Source organism: Phragmites australis, chromosome 8 (assembly GCF_958298935.1).
Source record: "Phragmites australis chromosome 8, lpPhrAust1.1, whole genome shotgun sequence".
Classification (NCBI taxonomy): domain Eukaryota; kingdom Viridiplantae; phylum Streptophyta; class Magnoliopsida; order Poales; family Poaceae; genus Phragmites; species Phragmites australis.
The window spans coordinates 31,833,906-31,849,335 of NC_084928.1; the positions used below are offsets into that span (position 1 = coordinate 31,833,906).

Below are 15,430 nucleotides of genomic sequence, written 5' to 3' on the forward strand. Positions count from 1 at the left end.
TCATATTTGGTTTCTCGGCAATCAATGGATTGGAGAACAACATTTAGCCGTCTGTTGCCCTGAGTTCCCTTTGTTATCCTGGGTTGTATGGGATTGCCCTAAACACAGAAACCAGTTCAGCAGGTGCTTCAAATCAACATCTTGTAGCTTCGATACCATGAAAAAGCAGAAAAAAGACAAGAAAAAAGAAGAAAAAACAACAAACTCAGGAGGCATCTCAACTGAAACTAACAAGTTACAACATGGCTGGCACTATCCGTGATCTGATTAAGCTTTTGAAGGCTAGAGTCCACATCAAAACTCAGAATATTCGTATGCTTGTCACTAGAAATTCTGTCTCAACTCATGATAACCTAGCTAGAAGAGGGTGGCTAGGGAACCAAAATCCTCTTTCTGTCACAAAGATAGAGACAATGGATCGCCTTTTTCTTTCAATGCCAAATTGCTTGTTTGTTGTGTACTCACATCACATGTATGCACTCAATATGAAAAATGAAAAAGCACGGCACGACAAGTAAATTCAAACCTTTGCCAACAAACAGTTGAGCAGTCTTCCAAAAAAATCCCTTAAAAATTGAGAATTACACCTGTACTGGTAGCAAGCCTACAAATACCACTTAAATTTACATGGTCCCATTATTTCTCAATGATTTTTTTACATGGTCCCATTTCTATCAACTATATATGTGAGTAGTAAACCTTTCTGATCAGAAACCCTAAATGGAGAGGTACTAAAACATCATCTTCCCTGATGATCAACAAGAAATCTTTGAAAAGTAGCACAGGGTGTGTAGCAGAGTTCTACATTAGTGTATGTATATATATTCAGAGTTCAGACCATATATACAGCCTCGTCAGGGTCTTCGCTTCCGATCAATATCAGCCCCTCGACAAGGACGGGAAACATGCACCTCGTCGGTTGGCAGCCGGTGGCAACCACGGCGACCGGCGCGTCGACAATATCGTAGGCGTGATGCTTCTTCAGAACACCTATCACACTTGCGGTGTCCCCCTCCCTGATGAACCTGCCAAATTTTGTTACAATCTTTGTGAACAATTTAATTGGGAAAGCAATGCAGTGATCATTTTCTTTACAGTCTCAATGCAATGATCATGTTCTTTACAATCTCAATGCAATGATCATGACCTTGTGGCCGCATAGCTTTCTTATATTCTGAGCGCAAGCATGAAATGCAGCACTGATGCTATGCATGTAAAGTCCCACAACATTACTGTGATATTTAGATCATGTTTGTTAGAGCTTTAGCTTCGAGATCCATGTAGAATTTAAAGTTTATAAGATAAAATAAGATGGTTTAAATATCTATTTTTAATTTAAAATAAGAACAAGATACTTAAACAAAAGATTCACAATCTATCCATAGCTCAAGCTTTAAGAATTTCTGAGCTAAGAATGACTAGCTTTAAAAATTTTTAGAGCTGAAACTCTGCCAAACAAACTGTAAGTTTTCGACTTCTCATTTCTGTAAATTCCTCTTTGAGCTTTTGTTGTTAGCAATTAGTTGTGATTGTTGCAAGGAATTGGAGTCCAAAATGATATTGTGTTTCTATTTGGGACTGTCTGCAGCTTAGAGGCGAATCAGAATCATAGTTGCTGAAGCGGATGAACTATTGAAGCATGTCATCGATAGCGTTTGTAATGATTTGGGGGCAACTGGGGTTCTCTACTATGAGATCAAGCAACTTTTGTTACTAAATTTTAGACCCCTTAGTCCCTCGAGTCAGGTTTTTTTACCGGCAAATAAATTTAACGAAAGTCACGGATAAACATGATTTATCAAATATATTGGATATACCAGACAAAATTAACTAGAGTTAACATGGTTCTTATTTAGAAGCCAGTAGTACTTATGAGTAAACATTATTAACTAGAGAATATCAAATTTTGTGGCATAATTAATCCAAGAGATTAGCAAAGTTTGCAGCGTATAACTCATCTTCTTTCAGTTGGTGTTAACCTAAGTCAAGTGGATTTTTCCTACAATATTCTTCAGGTATCTCATTCTAGACCTAACAATGCTTCAACACTTTATAATGTGAAATTGCTTACATCGCTTAAAAAATTTTGTGGCCTAGCCATGGCTTTCGGATTCCCTCCCCCAATTTTGCACTCTCGTTTCACCATTGGTGCGTGAAGGATCTTACCCTTCATTTACGCGCACATCTCCGTCGCAGGACAAGTCGTTGCTTGACATCCAGTTCTTCAAGTTTCGTGACGCGCCCTTCCTGCCACCGTCGAAGCTGATGGTCTTCTGTTTCACCATCGGAGTGACCTTTGCACCTTCGCCGGCGCGCACGTAGAATCTCTTCCCGGAGCTCCTATCTGAGATGTAGAAATTCGTCACCCGTGCCTGCCGAAGCGAAGCCAAGAAACACAGGTTACGACCATGCATGTATGGCAGGCAGTTCATCGTTTCGTTCGATCAGCGATAGAGCGGACCTCAGAGTGTCTCAGTTGCCACCGCCGGCGGCAGCAGCAGCAACGGGCCCATCCACGGCGCTCGAACAGCTGAACGGACGTGAACGCGCACCGGGCGGCGTCGTGGAAGTAGGCGCCGAGAGGGTGGCGGCCGCAGGTGACTTGCTGCAGGAGCAGGACACGGCGGGCTTGTTAGAAACTTGGAACAGAGCATGTCAAATCATTCCAAATCATTGCTTGCAGAGGAACGGCGATCGAGTTGGCACCGCTGTGTTTGGCAGTCTCTGACGCATAAACGAGTGCAAGCAATCATTTGGTCCAGAAAATTTGAGGAGAGTGCAACGGAGCTCACCCCGGTGATCTTGACGAGCTCGCCGAGAGGCATGTCCCCGTCGTCGAACACAGTGTCGGGGAACCGCCGGAAGAACCTCTCCGCCTCCGCATCCCTCCGCCACGCGTTCCACGCGAACACCGCCGCGACGGCTGCCACTGCGCCGCCCGCCACGGCGAGCACCTCCCAGCGGCGCCGCGACACGAGGCAGAGCACCCCGGCGCCGACTGCGGCCACGGTCGCCACGGCCACCAGCACGTAGCACGCGAACGGGATGCCGAGCCTCGACCTCCCGCGTGCCACGGCCTCCGCTTCCACCTCCTTCTCGGCGCCGGCGCGCCTCCAGCTCCCCCTCCTCGAGGACCCGTGTGCCGGCGAGGGCGCGGGAGACGGCGACGGCCCGACGAGGAGCGCGGGGCGGGAGAGCTGCGACAGCGGCCCGGACGCCGGCGACGGCCGTGGCAGCGGCCCGGAGCTGCGGCGCGACGAGGCCGGCGACGGCGCCTGCGATTGGGACGCGGAGATGTCGAACATCCGGCCCAGCTCCCCCGACCGCGCCACGTCCCCGCCCGTGTACGGTGGTGTGGCGACCGAGCCCGACGACAGCCGCCGCTCCTTCTTCCTGTCCGGCGCCTGGCCGGACACGTACATGCCACTCCCAATCTGGTGCATCCCGCTGCGCTCCCACCGGTCGACCTCTCCGCGGCGCGATGACGCAACCGATCGCGACGGAAAGAAGCAGCACGAGCACGATCTAGCTGATCGAGAAGTGGAAGCAGCAAGAACCAAGAAGACTAGTCACGACGTTCGACGTGATGTGAAGCTACCGAGGCTGCTGCTTTGGGTCGCAAACTGCAACGTGATGTCGTGATCATCTTATCACGAACAGAGTAGGACGCACTGCACTGTGCTCCTCAGAGCTTACTCCGTGCGTGTTGCTTGCTCGCGAATTGATTCGAGGTCGGCACGACTGGATGCTATCGGGCCGAGCTAGCCGTTTGAGTACAAATCCAGTCTGGCCGTAGCCTTCTATTCTAGCAAGACTGATACGGCCGGAAATGGCGGTAACACTGAGGCGGCGAGCCACCCGGCGCGCGCGCGTTCTCCTCGTCCGCCGGCGTGCGTGCGTGTACGTGGCGCGGTGGCACGCCGTGCTACGTCACAGCAGAGATCATTACGAACATTGGCAGATGCAGAGGAGTCGGATAGTGAGCTCATTTATCTCTCTCTTTTTCCTTTTTCTCTTTTTGCTCCTCTTTCTCTTTTTTTTCTTCTCCTTTATCGATAACAAAAAATTATTAAAGAGTTTAGAGGAGCTTCCACTGACTACCGAATACTCGGGGCTGGAGCCGTAACCCCTTGGATTGGCCCTTGATTGCGAAGTGATTCTTCAAAAATAAAAAAATCAAACGAATCCTCTCTTTTCCTCTAAGCAAGCAAGAACACAGCTGGGTCGGGTCAATGACGGCCGCTGCTTCGAGATCCTCAGGCCGATCTTCGTTTGGTCGGTTTTCTTGATCGCCGCTCCCCGGCGGTGCACGTGGACGCCCTCCACACCGGCCGTCCGGCCGCGGCCGGCCACGCGGTCGACGCGCGACGGCAGCCCCGCAGCAGGCGCTGCCGACAGTTTGGCTGGTGGGACGCGTGGACGTACGGGATGGGGTCCGGCGAGCGGAGCGGACGGTTGGGATGCCGGGACGGGAGTGGCCGGCGGGACCGGGGAATGGGAATGTGAGGGTGGTCGTCTCGTGACGCGGGACAGCCTCCTCGTTTCGTCGTTCTCGTTGATCACAGGTGACCTGTGGGGCGGCCGAAACTCTGAATCGGATTGGGGAAGTGCCAATAGGACTGGTATGTTCACACTGGCATTTTGCAACAATTTCAGCAACGAAATGGAATGCTCCCATTTCAGCGGCGGCCATCTGCACGTTCTTCCTATTCGCCCACCTTATCATGTTTGAGTTTTTTTAATATTATTTTTTACAGCAATTGCAAAAATATTACCTGTCGTAGAACGAAAATGCGAAAACATATTTTCACACTATTTTCGTAGGTTGATTAAGCGAAAATAATTTTTTTTTCACATATTGATATAGCAGAAATATTTTAAAATTCCCATTCTGCGAAAACAGTACATTTTCACTGGACGGTTGTGCGAAAATATATTTTCGCTGGTCCATCGCGCGAAAATTAGTTTCCGTTGGACCAAAACACGAAAATAGAATTTTCGCACAACCGTCCAGCGAAAATATCACTGTTTGCCTGTGTCTGCCTCTTCCTTTCTCTATCGGCCTCTTCTTTCGACATTCCTCTCTCTTGTGGACGTGATCGATTATGGTGGGACTTACGATGACCACAGTTACCAGCAATACCTGCAGTGGTACACTACGCGGACTCGCACGTGTCTCCTTGGTGTCGAGGACGCACATCGACCTTCTACTAGCACTGCTACTTTTTACCCAGGACACACATGAGTATCGTTGCACCTTGCGGTACATAAAATGTTCAAATTCTTATCAATTTTTATATTCACATAACTACTAGGGCTAACGATTTCTCATCTACGGTGGTCTGACTTGGGGAGAGAGATTCACGCGGATGCAACGAGTTCGGCTACTAGCCTGCGTGAGCATGGTACTTGTGGTATGGCGTTGGAGGATACCATTGAAGCGTTCTCCCGTTTGGCTGCCAAGGACTGACGTATCATGGAGTGCACATCGTGCCAACAACCCGATGATGTTGTTCGTGACCCGTCGACCATGCGTTCCACGCATAGGTCCCCAATACCTTCCTTCACATGGGGCTTGTGCCCTGACCATGCATGAGGCTTTGGATGAACCGGGCATGTCTATGCTAGTCCTCAGCCTCCGTGTCCTGACCAGGCAGGAGGCTCTTGTTGGACTCGGCATGTCTACGCTAGTCTTCAATCTTCGTGCCCTGACCAGATAGGAGGCTCTGGTTGGACCGTGCCTCCGTATGTTCCTACATCAGGTATGTCATGGCTCTTTATTCCTTAATGTCTAACTTATTACGCATTTTATGGGGATACTCTCTTGTTTTTGCACGATTAAATGCAGGTATGTTCCGCATCGAGACCACCGCACAAGTTTCCGGGAGCTCACCGCACTCCAGCGAGAACCCGTTCTTTGACTTCGGAGAGGCCTCCGAAGTGATCGGCCCCTCACAGTTGTACGATGCACCTCTGTCCACTCAAGCTACGTAGCAAGAGGCAGAAGACACATACAGTTTCCAGTTGTCCAGATGCAACCGCCACAAGCCTAATTAGTACACACCTTCTGCATACGACCATCCTTGGGAGGAGGAGGAAGAAGACGTTCCAGCGTTAGCACTCAGGCCAAAGCGTGCCAAAGGCAGGGCTCAAGGTAGGTGTCGGAGAGTGAACTCCTGTCGCAGGGATCCCGAGAGACCCCTCTTTAGAGATTCGGCCGGGGGGATGATCCTAGAAAAGCTTGTACGGGAAAAAAGCGGGAACGGAAGCAAATGCGCTGGCTTGCGGGTACACCGGGTTTTTGAACAGGTTCGGGCCGCGCGGGGGCGTAACACCCTACTCCTGTATGAGTGTTATATCTATCCTTGAAGGGGATCCTTCAAGGATATATCTGGTTCTCCAAGGAGAGCTGTTTACAAAGAGCTGGAGGCTCTTATGTTCTAGCTAGCTGGTCTCTTGATCGTCTTGCGATCGGGGGCTGTTGTTTTCTTGTTCTTCGACTGACTCTCTTCTTCTCCTTTTTTCTTCTCCTTTTCGGTGTCCTCCATCCTTTCCTTTTATAGATGCGCCGACCTCGACATATCCTGAATGGGAAAGAGGGGACGCGAATGCCCAGGTGCCACGGAGAAAGGCGTAATCATTTCATTTTGGCGAAGTGACAGGGGCGGTGGAGGAAGGCGGCGTGCATTCGACCACCAGCCGCTGCGGAAGCTTCGGGGTGCTCTGAAAGGGGCCCACCGGACAGCCTCAGAGGTGCCCGGTGCGCCCACCCTGTCCTGTTCTCCTGCCAGGGCAGGGTGGCAGGCCGAGCGCTTCGATTCTGGCGACGTTATCCCGAGGCGCGCAGGCGAAAACGGGACGGGACCCGTGCATTTAATGGACCCACGCCCCCCTGCCATTGCATGGCAGGGTCTGACACTGGGGCGTGGGCAGCCGAGAATGTCAGGATGTCAGAATGTCAGGCCACGCGCGCCTATTAAATGCGGCATCGGGCCCTTGACTGGATGACACCCTGACGACGGGGCCCTTCGAGTCTTTGAACGAGCGTGCGCGAACCTTCGGGGGACCGAGTCCTCGGGGGCTGCCACGTGCAGCCCCGAGCACTCTCTCCCGAGCACTTCAGCGGGACCTTCGGGGCACCGAGTCCTCGGGGGCTGCCACGTGCAGCCCCGAGCACTCTCTCCCGAGCACTTCAGCGGGACCTTCGGGGCACCGAGTCCTCGGGGGCTGCCACGTGCAGCCCCGAGCACTCTCTCCCGAGCACTTCAGCGGGACCTTCGGGGCACCGAGTCCTCGGGGGCTGCCACGTGCAGCCCCGAGCACTCTCTCCCGAGCACTTCAGCGGGACCTTCGGGGCACCGAGTCCTCGGGGGCTGCCACGTGCAGCCCCGAGCACTCTCTCCCGAGCACTTCAGCGGGACCTTCGGGGCACCGAGTCCTCGGGGGCTGCCACGTGCAGCCCCGAGCACTCTCCCCCGAGCACTTCAGCGGGACCTTCGGGGCACCGAGTCCTCGGGGGCTGCCACGTGCAGCCCCGAGCACTCTCTCCCGAGCACTCTGTTTCTACCTATCTTGCAGGGTGGTGATATGTGGTGGACGACCGGTCTGGCCTCGGGACTTAGGGACCCCTGGTTCTAAATACACCGACAGTAGCCCCCGGGCCCGCTGGCAGTCGATGGGACGGAGACTGCGAATGGGCCCTTCGTCGCGACCGAGGCCAAGGCTGGCCGGATGCCATGTGGCAAGCTTTCGAGAGGTGGCCCCTGCGGATTTTAGACCTCAAGTATGCCCCAACGGGAAAATGAGTGGTCGCGTGTCCATACAACTTCCGAGGGGCACGATAATCATACGGGCGGCCCGCGCGGTCGCCGCGCAGATCGAGGAAAATACGCCTGGCAACCGCTGACATCGCGCGATCGGCGGGAGATTCGCCTGACAGTTGCGTCGACCGAGGCGACGCTTCGCCGAGCGAACCGTCCGGGGCGGCAGTTTTTGAATTTTGAGATATAAAAGGGGGAATGGATCGGTCCGTTTCCCCTTTTTCACGCTCTCTCGCACCCGTGCTCCTGCTTCCTTTGCGCTTCGAAGCCCCTAGGAAATTCCCAGGCGACCGGAGCGTTCTTCCTTTTCTCTCTCTTCACCACCAAAAAACGCCTTCCACTCCGCTGAGATGACGAGGGTTGGAGGAGGACGCCGGGATAGGACTCCGGACAGCATCTTGCCGGAATCACGCCTGAGGAATGAGGAGGCGGCGGATAAAATCAAGAAGCTGCTGGTGCCGGAAGGTCAGGAGGGTGCTGTGGTGGTGAGGCCGGCGACTCTGACGCCGACGACGACCGTTCCTGGACGAACCGTCCTCTTCACCTCCTTCGTGGCGGCGGGGCTAGTGCCGCCGTTCTCCGCCTTCTTCCTGCAAGTGCTGGAGACGTACGGCATCCAAATGGCGCACCTAAGCCCCAATTCCGTCGTGGCGTTGGCGGTCTTCGCACATCTCTGCGAAATGTTCGTGGGGGTGATGCCGTCGGCGACGCTGCTTCGCCACTTCTTCGTCCTTCGGCCGGTGGGGAAGAAGAGGGGGCACTCCACGGCGGACGTCGCGGGGTGCTGCAACCTTCGGCTCCGGGAAGGCCTGGGGGACCATTATATTCCCCAGGTGGTGCGCAGCAAGTGGGAGGAATGGCGACGGGACTGGTTCTTCGTCGACATCGACCCCCACGAGCGGCTCGAGTTGCCAGAGAAGGCGGCGGAACCTCGGCGATCGACGTGGGAGGCGCCGCCGCCAGAAGATGCGAGGCTAAAGCCGGTGCTGGAGCGCATCTTGGAGCTGCGCGAGTCCGGGCTGACCTCTGTTATGGTGGTCGTGGACTTCCTGCGTCGACGACTGGCGCCCTTGCGGGAGCGGGCCCGACCAAGCTGGTTCTATACCGGGCCGGAGGACATCACTAGGACCCAGATAGGCGCGAGTTGGGATCTGGGGCAGGCGGAGCTGCGAGGGATGACCCGAGTGATCACCGGGTCGGAGGACATGAGCCGGGCGGAGCTCCCGTGGCCGGAGATGGCGCTCTGCGCCCATCCCGACCGGGTGGCTATCATGAGGCGGCTGCCAGAGTTTGACGCCCAAGGGCCCGTGGACCGGCCAAGAAGCCGGAGTCCCGAGGCCTCTGAACTCCCCGGGCTGGAAGAACTCCTGGGTGAGGAGGTTGTTGGCAGCTCGGCGCAGGCTGGCGACGGGGCCGCCACAAGCAGTAGCCGCCGCGCCAGAGAAGAGGGCGCCCCTGAAGCTGCTGAAGAGTTGACGTCGGGAGACCGGGGAAAACGACCCCGGGCCTTGATCCTGCTGCCGGAGTCTCCACCGTCGCCGACGGCAGCGGCGGCGTTTCCGGTGCTGGAGCCGCGCCTGGTGCGGATGGGGCCCGCGCCGACGCCTGCGACCTGCGCGGCGGAGACCGAGACTCGTGCGGTGGCACCCGAGGCCCGCGCAGTGGCCCAGCCGAGCCCTCAGCGGAAGAGGCGGCGGGAGGGGTCCGGACCGACGGCACCGGACCCGGACATTAGGCTCCCAGCGGCCAAATGGCGGTATCGGTGAGTCATTTTTCTTGCTTTTCCATGGGTCCTTTCGGCCCGAACTAAGTTTTGACAACTTTTACTTGTCTCCCGTAGGCCGGCCGCAGGCGTTGCGGCGACGGAGAGGGAGCAGGCGCCAAGGCCAGAGCCGAACCTGCCCGCTGCGCCAGCGGAGGTCAGTGTAGGAACGGCGGAGGCGCCAATCGACGTGGAGGCGCCAATCGACGTGGCGGCCATAGGGAGAGAGGCGGTGGCGGCGACTACCGGAAGGGCGCCGGCGGAGCCTACCCCGGGCGCGGAGAGCCCGGGGCGGAGAACGGTGGAGGCGGATGCCTCGCCGGGGCCGGTGGGCAAGGCGGCTGATGCGGGAACGCAGCTGCCGTCCGAGGCCTTGGCTCCGGAGGAGCCTACCCCGGGCAGGCAGAGCCCGGGGCGGATGGCGGCACAGGGCCCTGTGGAGAGCTCGGCCCCCCTGGAGGCATCCGGCGGAGAAGCCTGGGACCCACCGGCGCTCGCAGTGCCTGGCCGGCCTGCCGATCCCCTCTTGGCCGCCATTGAAGGCGTCCGAGCCGCAGTCGGGCAGTTGGGCGCGGCGGTGGAGGCCAAGGAGGGGGAGCTCGAGGCCGAGCACGCCCGCCTGGTACTGGAGAAGGCGCAGCTGGCGGGCGCCCGAGAGGAGGCCCGTGCGGCAGCCGCGCGGGAGCAGAAGCTCCTGGAGGACATCCGTGCGGAAGCCGCGCGGGAACGAGAAGGCCTGAGGACCGCGCGGGCAGAGGCCGCGCGGGAACGAGAAGACGCCGCCCGCCTGGCTGAGGCGTCGAGGCAGCAGGCTGCCGAGGCCCTTGCCAGGATGGGGCAGGCGCAGGTGAGGGAGGCGGCAGTCACGGCCCGGGAACGGCTTGCAGAGGAGCGGCAGGCCGAGCTGGCCCGCCGAGAGGGCGCGGTCGAGACGACGCGCGCCGACCTCCAGCGCTGGGAAGACGACCTCCAGAAGATCAGAGGAGAAGTCAAGCGCTGGGAAGAGGACGTCTCCATCCGGGAAGTGGATAACGAGCTATTAGCGTCTGATCTCGGAGCCCGGGAGGATTCGGTGGTCCAGCAGGAGGAGGTGCTGGCCCGACGGGAGAATGAGCTGAGTCGCCGGGAAGGCGAACTGAATCGCCGAGAGGGCGAACTGAGTCGCCGGGAAGGCGAAGCCGCTGCCGCGGCGGCCACCGCGGCTACCAGGGCGGAAGAAAATGCGAAACACGAGGCGGAACTGACCGCCCGTGAACAAGCCCTGTCCGAGGTGGTGGCTAAGGCGAAGCTGGATGCCGTCCCCGCCGCAGCTGGCGGTTCTTCCGGTCCGGCCGAGGACCAGGGACTTGAGGCACAGCTGCGGGCCGCCAGGGAGAAGCTCGAGGCAGCCTTTGTTTCGCGGGTCAACCTCGTGCAGATGCTGGAGGATATACTCCGGCGGATGCGACGGGCCATGGAGAAAGGTGGTCTTGGGCGGCTTGTCGGCGACACGAAGGGCGACGGCCCCGCACGACAAGTGTTGGAGCTGCAGCAGGTCTGCGAGCGCCTCGAGACCCTGCCCTGGGCAGTTCAGGAACTTGCCGCCCGGGAGGGACGTGGCTTGGCCCAAGCCGTGGCCGAGCATGTCCTGGCCTGCTACCGAAGCAGGGACCCGGACTTCCCATTGGAGCCGGCGCGGGAGGGAGTGGTCGAGGCTGAGGAGGAGGTCGCCCGAGCAGCGGTTAGGAGTACCGCCTCTGCGGTGGCGGCCGGCTTCAGGCGAGAGGTGCCGCCACCGCCAGCCCCCGGGGACGACTCAGAGGACTCAGCCGACGCCTCTGCCGCTGACTAGGCCTTCGGCGCCCCTTTTTTCTTTTGTTGTAGATGCAGGAGTGAATATTAGGAGTGAACCCTTAGAAAAATGCTTTGTCTATGTCTTGTGAATATAATGGCAGCTTTTCCTTGGGCTCGCAACTCCAATTTCTCTGTATGCTTGATGTTTCCTCTGGCGCTCCGCCTGGAAGTCCCGAGGAGTACTCAGTCGGGCCGCTCCCGACCTTCCCATCCCCGAGAAATGAAGTTGTTCTGGTTGCTGGCGTTGGCGCAGCCAGCCTTCAAGCTCTCGCGAGTCCGTACTGCCTAGTTTAAGAAACAAAGACACAGACTCCCTTGCTCGGGAGATGGAACGGCCCTGCCCGGAACACGCCGTGCCCAGCGGACACCTTTTCACTTTGCGACCACTCAGCCGGTAGAAGGGAGACGCGTGTGAGCGAGAATGTGACCAAGAGTCCTCGCGGTCCGGTGGTGCCCGGGCTCAAAAAGGGCCGGACCGAGCACTGACAGCCTGCCCCCAAGGCCTGAGCTCCGGACTACTCGAGCAGCTCGAGTGATAGGATTACCCAGGGCACCTGAGGACCCGGTAGTGCCCGGGGTCCTTAAGAGCGGACCGAACACCACGACCACCACGAAGGGCTTCGGTCAGACGTTACCGCACGCACGGTACTCCTTTCTACGAGCCGCTCTGTCGTTCTGGAAAAAAGCCGACACGCGGCAGGGTTTTTGCGTGCCAAGAGACCACCTCACCGAGCAGATTAAAGCGCAAGAGCCCCCGAGAATGACTCGGGAACATAAATTTACTGAAAGCAGACCTATCTGAACATAACCACTCACCGGCAGCCGTCGGCCTTCCGGCCAGCCGACCCAGAAGGGGTTGATTCCGAGCTCGGGGGCCCGGGGACTTGATCCTTTCAACGGAGCGCCCGAGCGCCCAGAGTCATACGAGGCTCCTAGGGTCGGGTGATCTCGACCACCCAAGCCTAGGCGGTAGGACCACCCGAAGACCCTTGGGGCCGACCAGAGACCGGGGCATTGAAGCCCTCGCGGCCGAACTGCTTGTGATTGCCGACCTGTGACTTAAGAGAGAGAATATAGAATTTCTTTGTCTGGCGCGCTCTGTTAGTGCGGTACTTGCCATAGACTGCTCTCGTTTTTTCGACCCGAGACCTCTCGAATACCCAAACCGGCAGACAAAGGCGGACAGAGGCATAACCTAGAGGTCCTATGGTTCGGTGGCGCCCGGGTATGACAGGCCAGACCGAGCACCGACAGCCCGCTCCGAGGGCCTGAGCTCCGGCCTACTCGAGCAGCTCGAGTGATGGGATTACTCAGAGCGCCCCGAAACTCGGTTAGTGCCCGGGAGCCCGTCACGACACCGAACACCACAGCCTACCATGTCGGACGTAAGTCAGCGGCGACTGCTCGCATGTATACCGATTGGGATTCTTTTGTCAACGGGAAAAAATGAGAGAGCGAACTTTTTCTCGCACAACCGAGCACCTCACCAGACAGATTAAACATAGGGAATCCAGAGATATAATTTGACATAGTGATTGCTTATTAAAATACTGAATGTACGATATTTACAAGGTTGCGTGACAGCAATTTACCACACGGGGCGAAGCCTCCAGACTGCTCGGGCGGGGAGAAGCCCCCGGCCTTATCAACCTGAACCGCGAGCTTGACCGTCTACGGGTAGAAGCGTCGAAGATGCTCGATGTTCCACGGATTCGGGAGTGGCTGCCCTTCCTCTGTCGCCAACCTGAAAGAACCTGCCCGGGGGACTGCAATTACGGTGAAAGGACCTTCCCACACAGGGGACAACTTATTCATTCCTTCGCGCGACTGGATGCGCCGGAGAACTAGGTCCCCCACCTCGAGAGACCGGGCCCGGACGTGACGCAGATGATAACGACGCAGACTCTGCTGGTACCGAGCCGCCCGGACAGCAGAACGCCGCCGGCGCTCTTCCAGGTAGTCTACGTCGTCGCGCCTTTGATGCTCCTGCTCGCCCTCAGAGTATGCGTGCACTCGAGGGGAGCCTAGAGTAAGCTCGGAGGGGAGGACCGCCTCGGCGCCGTAGACGAGGAAGAAAGGAGTTTCCCCGGTAGCGCGGCTTGGCGTAGTCCGGTTGGCCCATAGCACGGCTGGCAGCTCATCCACCCATCCCTTCCCGTGCTTAGCGAGCACGTCATAGGTCCGGGTCTTGAGGCCCTTTAGTATCTCTGCGTTGGCACGCTCGACCTGCCCGTTACTCCGAGGATGAGCGACGGAAGCGAAGCAAAGTTTGATGCCAAGATCCTCGCAATAGTCCCCGAACAAGGCACTAGTGAACTGGGTGCCGTTGTCGGTGATGATCCGATTGGGGACACCAAAACGGCTAGTGATACCGCGGACAAACTGGAGCGCCGTGCTTTTGGTTATCTTGATGACTGGGACTGCCTCCGGCCACTTGGTGAATTTGTCGATAGCGACATATAGGTATGCATAGCCCCCGACTGCTCGGGGGAATGGACCCAAAATGTCCAAACCCCAGACCGCAAAAGGCCATGACAGGGGAATGGTATGGAGAGCCTGAGCTGGCTGGTGAATCTGCTTTGCATGGAACTGGCATGCCCTGCAGCGCCGAACCAGCTCGGAAGCATCCTGGAGAGCTGTGGGCCAGTAGAAACCTTGCCGGAAGGCTTTCCCGACCAGCGTGCGGAACGATGAATGGCCACCGCACTCGCCCTCGTGGATCTCAGCGAGAAGATCGCCGCCTTCTGCCCGAGAGATGCATTTTAGGAGGACACCTCCTGCGCTACGTCGGTAGAGATCCCCGTCTACCATGGCATAGCGTTTGGACTGCCGAGCAACCCTTTCGGCAGTCGCCTCATCCTCGGGTAGGAACCTTTCTTTCAAGTACCCTCGGATGTCAGACATCCACGAGGCATCTTGAGAACATTCGGTGAGCACAGCGCACTCGCCGGATGGCGGCGCCCTGACGGGGTTTCCCACTGAGGGCACCGCCGGGGTCCCCTGAATTGAGTTCGAGGTTTCCCCTTCATCCTGTTCGGCAGGCAGGACGGAAGGCCGTGCGAGTCTTTCTTCAAAGACTCCGGCAGGGACGTGCGCACGTGATGAGGCCAGGCGAGAGAGCTCATCGGCCGGAGCGTTGTCGCGGCGAGGGATATGCCGTAATTCGAGGCCATCGAAGCGTTTCTCGAGCTTCCTGACTGCGGCCACGTACGCCGCCATTTGAGGATCCGTGCACTGGTACTCCTTGGAGACCTGGTTGACGACCAGCTGGGAGTCCCCCTTGACCAGGAGGCGACGAATCCCGAGCCCCACCGCAGCCCGGAGGCCGGCGATGAGACCTTCATACTCCGCCATGTTGTTGGATGCGCGGAAATGCAACTGTACGACGTACCGGAGCTCTTCACCCGTTGGGGAGGTGAGAACCACTCCGGCCCCTGCGCCTTTTAGCGAGAGGGAGCCGTCGAAGTGCATGACCCAGTACCCGGGCGCGTCGCGCCCGGGATAGGCAGAAAACTCTTCTGGGTCGACGCAGGGGACGGGCGTCCACTCTGCCAAGAAGTCGGAGAGCGCCTGGCTTTTAATTGCCTGGCGACTAACGAAGTGTAGATCGAACTCCGCCAGCTCTACTGCCCACTTGACAACGCGCCCGGTGCCCTCCCGGTTCCGGAGAATGGGTCCCAGTGGATAAGTGGTAACCACTAAGATTTTGTGCGCCTGGAAGTAGTGGCGCAGCTTCCGGGAGGCGACGAGCACGGCATAGAGCAGCTTCTGAGCCTGAGGATACCTTGTCTTAGCTTCCCGGAGGACCTCGCTGACGAAGTACACCGGACGCTGTGCCCGGCGGGTCCGGACGGTGGCCCCACCCGGGGGGCTGCTACAGCTCCCAGGGTCGGCGGTATGGTCGGGGTTGGCCGGGCATTCGAGCTCGATTCCTTGGCTAGGAAGAGCAGTGTGCTCGGGCTCGACCCCTCGCTCCGGGGGAGCCACGAGGACAGGTGAGTGATCGGGGGCCTCT

At 57.7% G+C, this 15,430-nt stretch overlaps 1 protein-coding gene across 2 annotated transcripts; it reads right to left on the reverse strand.

Moving 5' to 3' along the window:
• Nucleotides 1-513: 513 nt before the first annotated feature.
• Nucleotides 514-4,004, reverse strand: LOC133927076 (uncharacterized membrane protein At1g16860-like). Of its 2 annotated transcripts, none has more exons than XM_062373347.1 (4): nucleotides 2,793-4,000; nucleotides 2,462-2,605; nucleotides 2,167-2,372; nucleotides 514-1,025 (listed from the first exon to the last, which is right to left on the reverse strand). In XM_062373347.1, exons 1-4 carry the CDS (start codon nucleotides 3,441-3,443, stop codon nucleotides 833-835), a joined length of 1,194 nt encoding a protein of 397 aa, XP_062229331.1. In that variant the 5' UTR covers nucleotides 3,444-4,000; the 3' UTR covers nucleotides 514-832. The 2 variants fall into 2 exon arrangements, 1 of the variants encoding a protein (XP_062229331.1); XR_009911245.1 differs by having other exon boundaries at nucleotides 892-1,025; nucleotides 2,072-2,372; nucleotides 2,793-4,004.
• Between the last annotated feature and the right edge of the window lie 11,426 nt (nucleotides 4,005-15,430).